The sequence below is a fragment of the Camelus bactrianus genome, chromosome 4 (genome assembly GCF_048773025.1).
Source record: "Camelus bactrianus isolate YW-2024 breed Bactrian camel chromosome 4, ASM4877302v1, whole genome shotgun sequence".
NCBI lineage: Eukaryota > Metazoa > Chordata > Mammalia > Artiodactyla > Camelidae > Camelus > Camelus bactrianus.
Genome location: NC_133542.1, coordinates 72,247,714 through 72,264,851, shown reverse-complemented (window position 1 = coordinate 72,264,851; position 17,138 = coordinate 72,247,714). Strand labels below are relative to the sequence as shown.

General features: G+C 56.7%; 1 protein-coding gene and 1 non-coding gene across 7 annotated transcripts in view; one reads left to right on the top strand and one right to left on the bottom strand.

The window, feature by feature from the left end:
* Nucleotides 1-1,294: 1,294 nt before the first annotated feature.
* USP20 (ubiquitin specific peptidase 20) overlaps nt 1,295-17,138 on the bottom strand; it is a 43,070-nt gene continuing 27,226 nt past the window's right edge. For 5 of the 6 annotated variants that reach the window (XM_074362381.1, XM_074362383.1, XM_074362385.1 and 2 more), the window contains 16 exons: nt 15,726-16,170; nt 15,199-15,339; nt 14,760-14,875; nt 14,324-14,496; nt 13,593-13,687; nt 9,200-9,233; nt 8,957-9,002; nt 7,951-8,131; nt 7,748-7,874; nt 7,187-7,356; nt 7,008-7,089; nt 5,773-5,881; nt 4,800-4,902; nt 3,473-3,544; nt 2,834-3,010; nt 1,295-2,695 (listed from right to left, as the gene is read on the bottom strand). In XM_074362381.1, the coding sequence (XP_074218482.1) occupies nt 2,850-3,010; nt 3,473-3,544; nt 4,800-4,902; nt 5,773-5,881; nt 7,008-7,089; nt 7,187-7,356; nt 7,748-7,874; nt 7,951-8,131; nt 8,957-9,002; nt 9,200-9,233; nt 13,593-13,687; nt 14,324-14,496; nt 14,760-14,875; nt 15,199-15,339; nt 15,726-16,170 (2,055 nt within the window). In that variant the 3' untranslated portion in view covers nt 1,295-2,695; nt 2,834-2,849. Of the gene's footprint in view, nt 2,696-2,833; nt 3,011-3,472; nt 3,545-4,799; nt 4,903-5,772; nt 5,882-7,007; nt 7,090-7,186; nt 7,357-7,747; nt 7,875-7,950; nt 8,132-8,956; nt 9,003-9,199; nt 9,234-13,592; nt 13,688-14,323; nt 14,497-14,759; nt 14,876-15,198; nt 15,340-15,725; nt 16,171-17,138 lie in introns of those variants that run through there. The other variant, XR_012506573.1, reaches the window with a different exon arrangement.
* LOC123612900 (U6 spliceosomal RNA) lies at nt 9,984-10,090 on the top strand. Its single transcript, XR_006720165.1, has one exon. It is a non-coding gene; the product is annotated as a U6 spliceosomal RNA (small nuclear RNA).

Sequence of the window (17,138 nt, the reverse complement as noted above, 5' to 3'; positions counted from 1 at the left end):
GAGCCTTGGGGCCCCAAACTCTCCTGTCTGTGGGGTGGCTTTGGGCTCTAAAAGCTACGGGAGCGAGTCCCGGGCCAGCAGGGAGGAGGAGCCCGACCTCGGGACTGCACGTGGGGGAGAGGAGCCAGGGGCAGCCCCCCTGCTGCCCAGGACTTCCTGTGTTGGCTGGGTCTGTGAACCAAGGTGAACAACCACAAGACCCTTGTTCTGTCTTCGCATTTCAGCATCTGTTTGGCCAAGCCACTGAAAAGCCTGGTATTTCAAGGGAAATAAAGAGGAAACATCTTCAGGCCGACTGGTACCTATTTCTCCCTCACCTTCCTGTGGTACAACAGATGAATGTCTCCAAACCTCTGGATCAAAACTTTTCCATTCCCATCCTCCATGCGAAACAGGAAAAGCCAGTCACAAAATCTGTCCCATGGGACCCCGCGTATACAACATTTCAATGTGAGCAAAGCTAAAATATTGCTCAGACACATGTAGGCTGATAAAACTATAAAGAAAAGTCAGGGCTGAAGGAACGGCAGGTAAGGAGCTTCCTCTGGGGTGCGGCAGTGGGCACATTCTGATCGAGAGGCCTCGGAGGGGCTTGAGTGGAACTGGCAGGCGTCCTGCCTGGGGGCGGCTCCTCCGCCACCCGTTTTATCACTCTTTATGTTGAACATGTTTCTGCACATGCGTATCTGATGGGATTTCACCAGCAAATGTTTAAAGTCACACATAAAAGCTTCAAGTTCTTCTCTCCCCTCCAAACCCAAATAGTATAAATAAAACCAACCAAAACCACAGGGCCCATAAAACACTAGTGTCATTAAACGCCTGGTCACCGGCAACCGGGATGCCACCACGGCGACGCCTATGTCAGCTGTCAGGGGAGGAGAGGGTGCCCCCCAGGCAGGGCAGCCCTTGCGGGGTCCAGGGAAGGGAACCCCTGCTCGGCGGCTCCCCTGCGCGGCCCAGAGGCACCGAGTCCGTGGTGTGATGCCAGTAGGGGGCCAGCCTGTGGGCCGTGCTGGCCGCATCCCAGCCACACCTGGCCCCCCTTCTCTGGGGCCAGTGCTGGTTCCGGGAAAGGAAAGACACGCGGAGGGGTGTTTAGAGCAGCTCGGGGTCCTCTTCTGCCCCTCCGGACGTGCCCCCCATTTCGGGGAGCCAAGCAGAGCCCGCGCAGTGCCCTGTCAGCTGTAATGTTAGTCACCCCGGCTCCGCAGCCCTCCCGCACGGCAGTGGGCTTCACTCCCCCTCCAGGAATGGAATGAACTGCAACAGATGCAGAGACAGCAGCCTGGGCTGTGGGGACGCATATGTGTTTATTACGACACTCTGAACACACACCAGACCGCGCAGGCGCGGGGCGAGATCACAGCCCGCACTGCAGAGTCTCCACGTCCCAGACAGCGCAACATGTGGCCGCGGGCCCAGCGCTGGGGTCGCCGCTGGGGTCGCCGCTGGCTGCGGCAGCAACTTCCAAAGGACGGCGGCAAGTGTCCAGACTCCCACAGTGGCTTGCTCTTTGATCGGGTGCCGCCTTGGTGGGGAAGGAACCAGATCCGCGTGAAACAAGATCACAGAAGTGAGGGCGCGTGGTGAGCGCTCCAGGGGCTCTGCCAGAACTGCCGCGGGGACTGCCGCCGACACTGCTTCTCCGGAGACTGAAGGCCACGGTGTTGGGGGAGTTTGGTTCTGGGACTCCTTCCCCACACCCCACTCCCTATGTCCCTGACAAGGTGAGCATCTCCTGACCCCCGCTGTGTCCTCCAGGGGGCTTCAGTGCCACCTCACTGTGCTCCGTGGTCCCAGTGCCCCAGCAGAGGCCTCGCTCAGCATCCAGAAGACACACTTCCGGGACCCGCGCGTGAGAGCAGCCCCAGTGCTGCCCCTCCTGGGCCAGGGAACCCACACAGCTCAGCGGTGATGAGGAGAAAGTGGGTATGTCTGCTCCAGCGTCAGCCCCCAGGGGAGCTGTCTTAGCAGCAAGTGACAGCGACGCGAGGTGTTTCTGCTTCATTCTCTGGGTCCCTGGCAGGGGAAGTTACAGCCAATCCACAGGGCCAGCTCAGCAGCACAGGGTGCGAGGGGACCCAGAAACAGTCACCATCAACAGAAAGCCAACCCCGCCCTGCGGTCCCCATCGCCAATAAGTCCGGGTTATTAGTCTGCAGGAAAAATGCTGAGAGCAGCCCAGGACTCAGGAGACTCCTGTGCCAACCAGGAGGTGCACAGGTGAAGCAGAGCCTCGTGAGGAACGGGCTCCAGTGACAAGCGGCTGTACCCTCCCTGCCAAGTGCCCGGCGCCCTGCCCGCCAGCGCTGACCATCCACACGCAGTGGGTGCTGGACCAGGCGCCCAGCCTGGGAAGCGGCAGCCCCTTCCAGACCGTCTGTCCCAAGGCCATGGCCCCTGACTGAGAGCTCCAGGGACAACAGGGAAGCCTGAGCTGGCGAGCGGGCATGTTTGGGGGACACAACGACGCAGTGACGTGAGAGCACTGCTGGGATGGAGACCCGAGTTAATGTCGCAGAGCCTTGGTCGTTTAAACGAGCCTGAAGCAGATCTATTTCCCAGCGGCAGCGTTACTCACTGTGACCCAAAAGAACTTTTCTGCCTCTTTACACATCTGGGTTTCCAAAGCGGCCGGCCTCTCTTCTGGGTACAGACACCCCCTCCGCAGGGAGGAGGGCAAAGGTGGGGCCTGTGGGGACACCCGGGTCATGAGCCCCGTGGGGCCCATGCCAAGGTCCTTCCCGGCAGCCTCGGGGCAGGGTTCAGGGCCGCACCCTTCCAGCTCTCAAGGGGCACAGAGGGTCTCTGCAGAGGGAGGGGGACTTACAGACTGGCCCACTGAGTCACACGGCCCGGGTCTCGGCTTCGATCTTCTGCTCTCCGTGTAAGCTCTCTGAGTCCTGGGGCTGGGCCACACTCTGTCGGATGGCGATCTCGGGGCCGCCGCCGTACAGGCTGTTCAGGTACACCCAGGTCTCCTCTGAAATCTGCCCGTAGTCAGCGCCTGTGGGCCCCAGAGGCTGCCCATCAGGCTGGGCTTGCCCTTGCCCCTCACCGAAGCCACCATCTTGGCCATGGGGCCTCCGGGAGGGTCAGGCCCCAATGGGGAGGGACAGCAGACAAAGCTCTAATCTTGGGATTTTGGGATTTTCCAGTGGAACTTTCATCCTCTGAGGACCCCAGAGGGCTATAGCCTCTTGTTTCCCAGGGGGTGAGGGTCACACGAAAGGGCAGGCAGGTGAGGCAGAAGAGCAGGGAGAGGGCCTGGTAGGGGAAGAGGGGCCAGAGGACCCACACAGAGGCCAAGCACCTTGGCCCATCTGCTCGAGCCCTGGGCCTGGACTTGGATGGACGTCGCAGCCTGACTCAGGGGGCACGGGGGCTCCTGGAAGGACCTAGAAGCCAGCAGGGGCAGAGGGGAGCCTGGCTGGCTTGGGAGGCCAGGACTGCAGCTGGCGTGACTCACCCGGCTTCAGCTGGATGTGGCCGCTTCCTTTGACCTGTGCGATCCTGCTGTTGTCAATGGGCCCGGGGGGCTCTGGAACAGACATGGGTCAGTCTCAGGGCTGCTGGGCCTCTGCAGCAGCGGGAGGAGACCCCAGGCCCAGCCTCGGCCACGGCTCTCCCCTCAACAGATAAGAGTCATCTCAAGGTGCGACTCTGACACCCGTGATCCCCGAGAGGCCGTCCTGGACCCCTGGGGTCACAGTGAAATTCTCACAGGTGGGGTGCTTGGGGCACCAGATGCACCTCTACACAAGTTTGAGAGCCAGAAGGGGCTCGCGGAGCCCTGCACCCAGCAGAGGGAATTTCAAGGGCTCACACGCCACTTTCAGACCTAGCCTGTGGGACATCCAGTGCCAGGTGGATGCTGCCCTAATCTGATGGCAGCGGTCACTGGCCAAGCACTCTTCCCATGCGCCCCACCAGCTCATGTCACCTTCAGCAACTGTGTGAGATGAGGCAGGTGAAGTAAGCGCCCAGGTCAGGGCTGGCAGGAGGCAGGGCCAGGGCCAGGGCGGGGCTGTGGCTCCAGAGCCGGGTTCTTAGTCAACCACCCGCAGCCACAGGGAGGCGCACGGTGTGGATGGCCGTGAGGCCCCTCCTCCTTCCCGAGTTCTGGCCAGTGCTTATGCTCCAAAAGGTGCATGCCCAGTGCCCAGAACCTCCTGGCCCTGCCAACCCTGCCCCTGCCAACCCTGCCCGGCCCAAACCCTGGTCTGAAGTCAAGTGTGGGGCCCGGGGTTGGTGAGAGTCCAGGCCAGGGCTCGGACTCTGCTGTTCCTGGCCGGGGTGTGGGGGACTCTGGGAGTGGCCCTGTGACGGCGCCTGTTTCCACCCCTGTAAGTCGAGGGTTGGAGAACATGGTGTCCAAGTCCTTTCTGAAGCCATCTATCAACTAAAATCTATTATTCAGGGCAATAGAATCCCCAAAGGAAAGGGCCTGGCAGGAGGGAGAGCAGGTGCCCCTGGGCATCTGCAGGGAGAGGGGAAGGGAGGGGACAGGCAGAGCGAGATGGCTTGTCCTGTTGCAGCGAGAAGTCCTGGTCAGGGTGGGGACAGTGATCCCAGGACAGGGATAGAAGATTAGTACCCCTGTTCTCTGCTCCTGCTGAGAGGCCGCTCAGGGGTGGCATCAAAACCTGCTGGGCAGGTGCAGACCCTGGGCGCCCTGAGAGTCAGGAGCCATGGCCCGGCATCCACCTCCTGGGACACGCCCAGCAGATGGGCAGCCCGAGTCCCTCCTGGTTGGGGGAGTGTCAGGCACCTGCCAGGGCCCCCGAGTGACTCACCATTGTCCTTCCCCTTGACGAAGGCCTCCCACTCCCGGAACCACTGCATGCTGATGCAGTAGATGACGCTGGGTGACTCCTCCGCCTGGAATGCCTTGTTCAGCTGGGTGGGGCGGGGCCGGGCCAAGCGGGAGCAGAGGGAAGGGCCAGCGTGAATATCCAACACCCCACTGATCTCCACCCCAGACTCTTAGAAAACTCAGAAAATTCAGGACTCCCAAACAGTTCAAAGAAAATGAACATCTTGCACAATCCCACCATTCAGATAACTACCAGGAACATTTTGGTGAACCTCTTGTCAGTAACTTTTTAAAAACCCAAAGGACATAAGACAGTAGATTCTGTTTCCGCCCAGCAGAAAGTGTCCACTGGCTCACGCATTAACTACTGTGACAGATCACTGTTTAATGGCCACAGAGCAGGGTGTTTAATGCCTGTCACCCAATCCTCTCCTGCTGAATGATGCAGGGTCCCTGAGTCTGCCTGTTCTGAGCGGCACCAGGGACCGCAGTCTTTACAAAAACCTGCATCCACAGCAGAAGGTCCTTTCCTGTATGGGATCACGCTGCGGCCTGTCTTGCAACTTGCTTTTTTCACTTTATGCACTTTCCCTGTCAGTTTGTGGCGCCCACTGGTTCCCCAAAGAGGGGCTCTGCCCCCCAGGGGACATTTGCCTGTGTCACTGGCATCGAGTGGGCAGAGGTCAGGGATGCAGCTACACATCCCACGACACACAGGACAGGCCCCCTGCAATGAAGACTCACCCAGCCCCAAAGGCAGTGCCTATTCCTTAAGTGGCTGCTTAATCGCCCACCAAGCAGAGGGACCTGAACTTACTAAGCCCAACCCCTTCTGCCAGTGAAAATCTTAAATGTCTGGCCAGGCCTCTGGCTACTCTGGCCTGGCTGCACACAGCTCTTCCATCCCCAGGCCCCGCTCCCCCCTGCACCCGCCCGCCGCGCCCCGCGTGTACCTTAATGAAGGTGTCGATCTCAATCCGCCTGCGCTTGGCCAGCGCCTCGATCTCCACCTGACAGATGGAGCACACGTACAGATGGTTCACGGCAGGGCCACCCCCAAACCTGCACCCAGGGTCGGGGGGAGAGAGAGAGAGAAAGACGAGCCCTGAGTTGGGGAGTCCCGGGGCGGGAGGCGGTGGGACTTGCCAGAGAGCGAGGCTTCCGGATGCAGCCCTGGCCCACCCGCTGGGCTCCCTCAGAGCTCTACACTCGGCCTGTTTACTTGTCCAGAAGACGCCAGGCTCCCTGCACTTCTGAGAGCCAGCAGCACCGGGCAGAGCGCCGGCACTGGGGCCGGCGCGTCACAGCATCTGCTCACTGGCCAAAGGACACAGCGACACTCTTGCTGCCTCTCTTGGCTACTGGGCAGGAGCTGTGGTGGCCAAAGCCCACCTGGCCTGACTCTGAGGACAACATTGAACGGAGGCTGCAGGTCCTTCTGCAGGTAGGAGTGGGGTCCCCACAGGACCCCGCCACCAGCCCCAGGGCGGGCTATGCCGGAGCTGCAAGTGGGTGGGGCCAGGCCAGCCCAATGAGCCAGGGCAGCCGGGACTCCCAGCTTCTCTCCTTCCCCACCACCTGACCACCCTCCCCGCTGCAGCCCATCCTGCCTGCTGGGTGCAGAGTAACCCGGGCCTGGGTGGGGTCTCTCTCCTCAACAAGAGAACCACATGCTAGTGGTCCTGACAAACTTGAACCTGAAGGCGCCAGGCAGCACAAGCCCACGACCACCTGAGCCGGGCAGGGAGCAGCCAGCACCCCGACTGGCTGTGAGAGGGGCCCATATGCTTGCTGTTGCCTGAGCCAGGTTTCCATCCCACGTGACTGGGAGGGTCCGGCTGGATGCCCACAAAGGCCAGTGTCTTTTTCAGGCGGTTGGGAAGGAGAGAGGCCAGGAGCCCCGGCTTCCCTGGCCCGTTGGGCTGGCCTGGCCCCACCCACTTGCGGCTCAGGCACAGCCTGTCCTGGGCTGGTGGCGGGGTTGGAGCCGCAGATCCTGTGGGGACCCCACTCCTACCTGCAGAACGACCTGCAGCCTCCATTCAGTGGGGGCCCCGCAACTGCTTTGGTGCTGACCTGCTGCCTGAGTGGGGACGGCATGGGGTCAAGGTGACATTCCCCCTCCGGGCCTCCTCTCCTGCCCAGCTGAGTGCCCGGCCTGGACCAGGCCAGCCCAGCCTCCCCTCACCTGTTGTAGAGGTGCTCCCACACGTTCTGGGGCAGGATCACCACCAGGTCATCGATGTAGTGGTATTTGTTGGGTGGGATGCCTGCGGAGGAAGGCACGGGGAGGGAGAGCTGGAGGCTCGGCCTGCCCACCCCACGCCCTGCCCAACCCGCACCCCACCACAGGGAAGGCGGCCTCACCTCCATGGGCGCAGAGGAAGGTGTGGTTGGTGATGGGCCCCGGCTCGGCGAAGGTGTTGAACTTGTTGAGCCATTCCCGGGACACGTAGAACCGCAGCAGGCTGGGCTCCCGCATGGCCGCGAGGGACACCACCTGCTGCCGCTCCCGCATGGCCTCCTCGCTGCTCTTTCTGGGGCAGCAGGGTAGGATTAGGAGGGGCTGGGCCTGGGCCACGCCCTGGGCAGGAAGGTCCCAACCCCAAACCCCTTGGCATCCTCCATCCGCACCCCAGCAGTCCCACCACCCCTGCCTGAGTTCCAGCCGCCATCACCTTCCACCGGGACCACTGGAGAAAACCCACAACCTGGGTTTCCTGCTTTCCCCACAGCAGCCAGAGGGCTCTTTCTTAAAAGCCCAAATCCTTATCCCTCCCTAGCCTAAAGCCCTTTTAGGCTCCACCACCCCCACATGCACCCGAGAAGCCCTGGGGAGCAGATGCAGGGCATCCAGGCCTGCAGGTGGCCAGGCAGGGACCCAGGCACTGTCCTCCGCCGGCCCCAACGTGCTGCCCGGGGCCACACCTGTAGAAGAGCACGTAGGCCTCGGCATTCTGCACCACTGTCTCGTGGACCTCGGTGACATACTGGTCATCAAACTCATACCACTGCCCGTTGATCACGTTCTGGCAGTAGGCGATGTAGTGGCCACCTGCGGCAGGAGAGGCAGGCAGGTGACAGATACCCTAGGGATGGGGACAGGGATGTGGCAGGGTGGCGGGACTCACTGCCTGCCGTGCCATGGTGGCAGATGACCGAGAGGAGGTCGTAGGTGGTGATCTGGGACGTGCACTCCTTGGCGAGGAAGGGGCGCAGGTCAAGTCCCTCGAGGGGGAAGGAGACGTGGCTGCTGATCTTGAATGAGTACATCACCTCATGTCGAAAGCGCTTCAGGTGAATGCACAGGATCTGGGTGGAGAGAGAGGAGGGGTCAGTCACTCCAGGGCTGGCGAGGGCCCTGTGACCCTGGTAACCTGATGGGGTTCAAAAGGTGGGGCTCCAGGACACCCACTGGCCCACCGTTTGTCCCACTTGGGTCCTGTCATCCAGGTGAAGACAAGAAACTAGCAGCTAGAGCCTTCCAGAGGCCCAGGCCAGCCGATGGCCCGGCACTTGACTCCATTTGAACGCATCAAAGGACTGTGTGCATGGGGGCCGGGTCAGGTCGGCTCCTTCCCCGGATGAAGGGGGATGTGACTGAGCTGCCCTAGTGGGATCGGCCTGTAGCAGAGGTGTCTCCACAAAGGCTCCGCACAGCTGCTCAGCACTGTCTGGCCCCACGTCTTGGGCCACGCTCCTCTTGTTCCGGCCACAAGCCTCAGCCAAGCCCATTCCTGCTTTGGTGTTTTGCACACCTGTTCCCTTCCCACTCTCCCTCCACCAGGCCGACACCAGCCTGCGTCCTCTGGGCTCACTCAGACGCTACTTCCTCAGAAAGGCCTGCCTTCCCGACAGCCCCACAGCTGCCTCACTCCACATGGTGCCCTCAGCACCCCCACACCTGCCTCCTGCCTTCATGAAACGTGCTGAGGGAGGAAAGAGCTGGGCGCCAAGTTACAAGCTGAACAACGAGCTTCCCCGCCTGCCAGACCCTCCCAGGGCATCTCCCAGACAGAGCAGCAGTCTCCACGGGCCTCCTGAGTCTGGGAGGGGACTGGCCTCGGCCCTGCACGCCACCGCGCAGGTGTGGAGAAGGCCCTGCGGGCAGAGGCGACAGACAGCTGTCCCACTCACCTCGGGCAACCGCAGGACCTTACAGTACTTCACTCCATTCCGCAGCCTGGGAGGAGAGAGCAGCGAGAGACGTGAGTGTCCCAGGGAGGGGGCCAAGAGACAGAGGAGCACCCCTCCCAGCCCGGTCGCTCTGAGGTCAGGATCAAGATCTCTCGGGGAGCCCAGGGGGAGTATGTGGAGCACAGATGGACCACAGATGGAAAACGGAAGTCTGGGAGAAGCTCCCAGAATGCACGCACTTACTTTTTACACCGTTCACAGCTGTACATGTTGTCACCTAGGGCAGGCAAATAAAGAGACAAAGGTGAGCAGGGACGGGAAGTGGGGGGAAAGTGCACGTAGTGACTTATGCTTTGGAAATAAAACCGTAACATGCTGCCTACAAGAGACTCACTTTAGCTTCAAGAACACACAGAGGCTGAAAGCAAAGGGATGGGAAAAGCTACTCCATGCAGTGGTAACCAAAAGAGAGCAGGAGTGGCTGTATTTACATCAGGTATAGTACACTTGCAGCCAAAATCAGTTATAAGAGACAAAGGGGGTCACTATATAGCGATAAAGTGGTCAATTCATCAAGAGGATGTAACTGTTGTGAACATACATGCACCCGACATTGGAGCACCGGCATACTTAAAGCAAACAATAGTAGGGGACCTCAATACTCCACTTCTGATATTAGACAGATCATCCAGACAAAAAATTAATAAGGGAACAGCAGATCTGAAAAATACCATAGCCCAAATGGACCTAACAGACACAAACAGACCACTCCATCTATTAGCACAGAACACGTGTTCTTCACAAGTGCACACTGACATTCTACAGAACAGATCACACATTGGGCCACAAAGCAAGCCTTAACAAATTTAACAAGACTGAAATCATATCTAGTGTCTCTTCCAACCATGATGGTATGAAACTAGAAACCAGTAACAGGAGGAAAACTAAAAAATTTGCAAATATGTGGAAATTAAACCACACATTCCTGACCAACAGAGGGATCAAAGAAGAAACCAAAAGGAAACCAGTGCTTGCTTTGGCAGCATATATACTAAAACTGGAACAATACAGAGAAGATTAGCATGGCCCCTGCACAAGAATGACATGCAAATTCATGAAGCATTCCATATTTCTGAAAAGTAGTACCTTTTAAAAATACATGTAAAACCGAATCACCATGCTGTATACCAGAAATGAACACAACACTGTATATCAACTATACTTCAATAAAAATAAATTTTTAAAAAAGGAAATCAAAATATTTTTTTCTGTTATCTCACATCCATCTTCAGTTTCTTCCATCAGTGTCTTACAGTTTTCGGTGTATAAATCTTTCACTTCCTTGGTTAAGTTTATTCCTAGCTGTTTTATTGCTTTTGGTGTTGTTGTAAATGGATTGTTTATTTCTCATTTAGATGTTTTATTTTTAGTGTATAGAAATGCAACTGGTTTTTGTATATTGATTTTGTATCCTGTAACTTTACTGAATTTGTTTATTAGTGCTAACAGTTTGTGGAGTCTCAAGGATTTTTTTATGTAAGAGATCATGTTATCTATAGAGATAATTTTACCTCCTCTTTTCCTGTTTGGATACCTTTTATTTATTTTTCTTGCTTTTCTCTGATTAAGACTTCCCGTACTATTCCCTAAGTGATAAGGACACTAGGAATATCTTTTGTTCTAATATTTAGTCTTTGACCCTGGCTTCTAATACAGAGCTCCTGAATCCCCTGCCATTTCCCAGATGATGGCAGGGTCTTTTGTTCTAATGAGACGACTCTGGGTGGGCTTCTAGATCAGGGCTGGCCACCAGAAAGACCAAGCCATAATTGGAAGTCTGGAATTTTCAGCCCTACCTTGCATCCTTCAGAGAGGAGAGAGGGGCTAGAGATGGAGTTAACAACTGATCATTGTTAACTAGTTAAGGAGGCCTCTGTAAAAATACCAACAGGATGGGGTTTGGAGAGCTTCCAGGTTGGTGAGCATGTGGAGATTGAGGGAGACCGTCACTCTCAGAGAGCACGGAAGCTCCATGCCCCTTCCCACATACCTTGCCCCATGCACCTCTTCCATCTGGCTGTTCCTGAGTTATACCCTTTTATAACACACCAGTAAGCTAGTAAGTAAAACGTTTCTCTGAGTCACCCTAGCTGCTCTAATTGAACCCAAGGAGGGAGTTGTTGGAACCTTCCATCTGTAGCCAGTCAGTCAGAAGCTTAGCTAAAGTTGGGGAGGGAGAAGTCTTGGAACACTGAGTCCTTAACTGATGGGATCTGACACTCTCTCCAGGTAGATAGGGTCTGAATTGAGTTAAATCGTAAGATAGTGGCTGGTATCACATAATTTCTTGGTGTGGGAAAACCCCCACACATCTGGTGTCGAAAGCACTGTGGGGTAGTTGTGTGACAGTAAAAGAAAGACACACAGGAGGAAGACTGAATTGTTCCCACCCAGTGTCACAAGTAAATGGGAAGACAGCCTGTGATCATGGATCAGAAGAATAAATATTGTTAAAATGTCCATACATAAAATATCCAAAGCCATCTATAGATTCAATGCAATCCAGTAACATTTTCATAGATGTAGGAAAAAAATCCTAAAATTCATACAGAACTACAAAAAACCCCAAATGGCCAAAGCGATCTTGAGCAAGAAGAACAAGCTGGAGGCATCATATTTCCTGATTTCAAACTCTGCTACAAAACTTCAGTAATCAAAACAGTATAAAAACAGACACGCAGACCAATGAACAGAATTGAGAGGCCAGAGATAAACCCACGTGTATATAGTCAACTGATATGTGATAAGGGAGCCAAGAATACTCAGTGGGGACACGATGGTCTTTTCTATCAACTGGGAAAACTGGATACTCACATGAAAAAAAAATGAAACGGTACCCCTATTTTATGCCACTCACAAAAATCAGCATGAAATTAATTGAAGACTTAAATGTAAGACCTGACACCATAACACTCCTAGAAGAAAACATAGGGGAAAGGCTCTTTGACATTGGTCTCAGCGATGATTTTTGGATATGACACCAAGACAACAAGCAACAAAAGCAAAAATAAACAGAAATGCATCAAACTAAAAAGCTTCTGCATAGCAAAAGAAACAATCAACAAAATGAAGAGACAACCTACAGGATGGGAGAAAATAGAAACCATGTATCAGGTGAGAGGTTAGCATCCAAAATATGTAAAGAATTCATACAAGTCAATAGCAAAACACAAGTCATCCAATTTAAAAATAGGCAGAGGACCTAAATAGATATTTTTCCAAAGAAGACACACAGATGGCCAACAGGTCCATGAAAAGATGCTCAACATCACTAATCACCAGGGAAATGCAGATCAAAAGCAGAGTGAGGTATCGCCTCACGCCTGTTAGAATAGCTAGTATCAAAAAGAGATTTTTTAAAAAGACAAGAGAATACAAGTGGGTTTTTTTTTTAATTTTGTTTTCTGTTGTTGTTATTTTGTTTTGGTGGGGGGTGGTAATTAGCTTTATTTATTTGTTTGTTTGTTTGTTTATTTAATGTAGGTACTGGGGATTGAACCCAAGACCTTGTGCGTGCTAAGCACATGCTCTACCACTGAGCTGTACCCTCCCCCTTAGGAGAATAAAAGTGTCGTCAAGGATGTAGAAATTAGTGGGAATGTAACTGTAAATGTAATTTGGTATAGTTATGGAAAATGGTGTGGAGGTTTCCTCAAAAAGTTAAGAACAGAATTGCCATATAGCCCAGCAACCCCACTTCTTGGTATACACCCAAGGGAGACGAAATCCCTACCTCTAAGAGATATCTGCATGTTCACACTCATCACAGCATTACTCACAAGGGTCAAAAGGTGGAAGCAACCCAAGTGTCCACTGACAGATGATGAATAAACAAAATGTGGTCCCTCCGTACAACAGAATACTATTCAGCCTTTAAAAAGGAAGGAATTCTGACATATGCTGTAATATGGATGAACGTTGAGGACATGCTAAGAGGTACAATAAACCAGTCACAAAAGGACAAAGACTGTATGATTCAACTTAGATGAGGTATCTAGCATAGTCAAATTCAGAGACAGAAAGTAGAACGGTGGTGGCCCGGGGCTGGGTGGAAGGGGGAATAGGGAGTTACTATTTAAGGTAAAGAGAGTTTCAGTTCTGCAAGACGAAAATGCTCTGGAGACTGGCCGCACAGCAATATGAATATAGTTAATACTACTGAACAGTGAAGATGGTTAAGAGGGTTCATTTTACATTGTGGATATTTTACCACAATTAAAAATTAAACAAGAAGAGTTTCCCCAAAAGTTAATGAGATGCCAAACACTCAACAGAAAAATAGAAAAAGGACAGGAATGGGAAATTTCAAAATAGGAAATACAGTCAATACACACACACACAGACACACAGACACACGGACACACACAGGTTCAAGCTTATTAACAATCAAGGAAATGCAAAATTAAAGAAAAACAGGTGAAGCCTTAAGAGTTACAAGGTGGTGGGGCTGTGAGAGCATGCGGGTCTCAGGCCCAGCCTGGCAGGCAGGAGGGGCGGGATACTGACAGTGTGCCCCAGAAACACTGAACTATATGCTGAGCCAGCAGCCCCGCCGCAGCCAGCCCAGGCCACTCACCCTTCAGCTCATCAGCAGCAAAGAAGGCAGCGAGGCAGTCTTCCAGGGTGACGACTGGCCCCCAAAACCAGCTGGGGGTACAGGATACCACGAACCTACAGAGAAAGAAGAGGGGTGGGGGGGTGCATGCTGCTAGGACCTGGGCAAGAGTGAGACTTGAGGGCCTTTGGGCTGAGGTCTGTTTGGGCCCAGAGAGGCAGCTCGGCCTGGGGGATGGAATGGGCCAAAGTCTGGAGCCAGAAACCTGGGACCACCAGCCAGCAGCTCTGTGTCCTTGGAAAGTGACATTGCCTCCCCCTGGGCCTCATCTTCCTCATCTGCAAAGGGGCCCCAGTTGTACTGGTCTGTGCTCTGGGCAGAGTACGGGTTCCCGACACCAGGCAGGTAGGGCAGGCATTGTGGCACACAGTGGAGACTCCGGAAAGCCTCCCATGCCTCCCCCTGCAGGGCCAGGCCCACCCTCCAGCCGCTGCCCTCCTTTCTACCTGCCACTTGGTCACACTCCCCATCATCACCTGCCTTCCAATCCACAGGCCTACCCAAACCAGGCCATCCCACCCCTTGAGCTAACTTCCGAGCACCCTTCAGCCACAAGCTCTCTTCCAAACTATGCCTTCATCTCTGCAAACGCTTGTATTTCGTTGTTAAAGTCTATCGCTTGTCGGGCTGAGTCCTAGGAAGGCCAGGCCAGGGTGGTCTTCCGTCTCCAGCGGGCGGGATGGTGGGCGTACCGTCGGATATACTCCACGATAAAGGCAAGCCAGCCCTGGGCGGCGTAGGTGTCCCCACAGGTGCCTGGCTTGGCCGGCACGTTCTGGTAGATGGCCGAGTGGAGCTTGGCCAGGTCCTCCTTGCCAGGAATGGGCAGCGAAAGGTCCTGGAACGTCTCCACTGTGGTGGACACCTTGTGGGGAGCGGTTGAAGGTTGGCCTGGGTCTCCATCTCCCGGAGTTCCACCTAGCCCAAACCAGTCTGCACCCCAAACCCCAGTCACCAGACAGCAGGTGTGGGGCAGAGAGTCTGCTCCCCAAGCCCTGGATGCAGGAGCCCCACGACCCGGGCCCACCACCAGAGAAAGGCCGGGGGCACCAGGCAGAGAACCAGCGCCTCAGCCCCAAGCTGAGTGACGAGCCCCAGGGCATTCCTCCCCACCCCCAGAGCACCCACCCGGTCACAGGTGAGACACTGCACGAGGCTGAGGATGGAGCCGTCGAAGATGTCTGAGATGACGCTGCGGTAGCGCTGCTCCTTCCGCCTGCGGCTGCTGGCGCTCGGTACCTGGGCTGGGGGCACAGCACGGGACTAGGCCCCGCCCCACCGGCCTGTCTGGGGCAAGGGGCGGGTGCTGGGGCTCGCTCGGCCGGCAGCGGGGTCAATCTGAGTGACTGGCTATCACTTCACCTCCTGGTGCCTCAGTCACTGTGTCCCAACCGTGTGAGGAAGGTCCAGAGACCCTGCGCGAGGAGTGCGCGCCGCAGTCCCTGGCAACGAGCGCGCAGACGGCAGCGAGGGGTGCGATTTCCACCCCCTGCCCCGAGCTCCGCGAGCCCCAGAGCCCGCAAGGGGCAGCCCTGCTGACCTTCCCTCCGCGCCCATCCCTCCGAACCTTTCTTGAGCACGTAGGACGGCCCCATCCTCACGGGGCTCGCGCGTGGAGGGCTGCTGGGCAGCTTGGCGTGGCCCTCGTGGTGGTGGACGGGGCTGCAGGGACGAGAGGCGCTGCGCATGTGGGCCTCGTTGTCCGGCTCTGGGGGCAGAGGGGGACCGTGCTAGCCCGCTCCAGGTCGGGTTGGAAGACCTGCCAGCGCCTCCTCGCGGGACCGAGGCCTGCAACCTCCACGGCTCCTCTGTCCTGTGCCCACCCCAGCCCCCCAGCACCAGGAAGAGGGTGCTGTCCACACACGTCACGCTCCCAGCGGAGGGTTTGGAGCTCAGGGCCAGCTCTGAATCTCGCTCCTTATTGGCCAAGTGAGCCTGGACACGTTATTTACCCGATTTCTCACCCGGAAATCGCGTCTAGTGGGAGAGTCCCCCAGGTGGGGAACTGAGCAGTCTACTGCCCAGTGGTGCTTTGCCCACAGCAGCTGCTGCTGGACAAGCGGGGCCGTGGCGGCCCGCGCGGCTGGCTGGTACCTGGCGTACGGCAGGGGCTGGCGGACCGCGGTGACGGGGGCTGCGTCTCTGGGGTCAGCTGGTCCAGGGCGGCCATGGCGGTGTCCACGTCGGCGTCCTCGTCCACCTGCTCCGAGTTCGTGCGCTGCTGGCCCCAGGAGAACTTGCGGTCCTTCATCCGCTCCTTCTCGGAGATGGCGCGGCCTGCCTCCTCTGACATCAGCAGCTCCGCCTCAGCCTGCGAGCCGCCCCCGCCGCGGCCCTGCGCCTCCCCGTCACCGCGGTCGCTGCTGGAGTCGCAGGACAGGAACTCGTCCTCTGACGGGCTCCGGTCACCCTCCCGCTTCTCATCTGTGTCGCTCGAGTCCGAGTCCCGAGCCTCAGTCAGCGCCATGGCCGCCACAACCGGCTCCTTGAGCTCCTCGTGCAGCTGGTCCATGAGGCAGCGCAGGAACTCCTGGGTGTCCTGGAACCAGGGGCTGCTGTTGGCAGGGGCGGGCGACCAGCCACAAGCACCCCGCTGCTTCTGCTGGGGGATGCTAGGGGCCCTCACGGGCACCCCTCCCGGGGGCCGCCACAGCAGTTCTGCCCTAACCCGCTTCTACCGCGGAGGACACAGTCTCCGAGAGGCTGACCCCTCCCAGGCCTCGCAGCTGTGAGGTGGCAGAGCAGAGATCCAGACCCAGTCCACCTGACTCCCCAGCTCCTGCTCGTCATCGCCTGTTGCCCTGCTTCCAATTAGCAGGGAGAGAGCACATGTATCACATTCAGCCACTGAAGTCACCCTGCCTTCTAGAGGAGGGGACAGTGAGGTAGGCGGGAGCCCACTGACAGGTGACACTGAAGGCATGTGCACACGGGGGTGCTCAGTTGAGTTCTGCAGGGAGCAATGCCACAGGCAGGCCAGGCCACCCGCATCCTTGACTCTGCCTCTGGTTCCCTCTGCTCATCCAGGCCTTCCGCCAGCCCCCGTGCCCACACCTTCCCTCACCGTTGTGACCTGTGGCAGGACAGCAGGCTTTCCAAGGGCCTGGGCATGAGTCAGACTAAGCTGCCACTTCAGGCTGGCTGGCTCGCAAATCTCGCTGTTAACTCTGACTACTCTGTGACTAGGTCGCAACCCAGCAGGAAACCAGTGAGGCCTTTGGCCCAGACTGTGCACGGCCCAGTCAGGAGCAGGGAACACAGGAGGTGCTTCAAAAGCTCAGAAGATGATGGTGGCCGGCCTCTGACAGCTGGGGGAACTCGGTGCCGTGAGGGGCCACTGAGTTCAAGTCCAGTCCTGTTCCTCACAGTCCCCGACCTGGACTGAGAAGCAGCCCCCTGGCCCAACTCCTGCCCACATGGGGTGGGAATCATGCAGTGGCCAGACCCAGCCAAGCACCAAAGGCTCAGGTCACCGATACGGAGAGACGGGCCTCGTTTTCTCAGTTC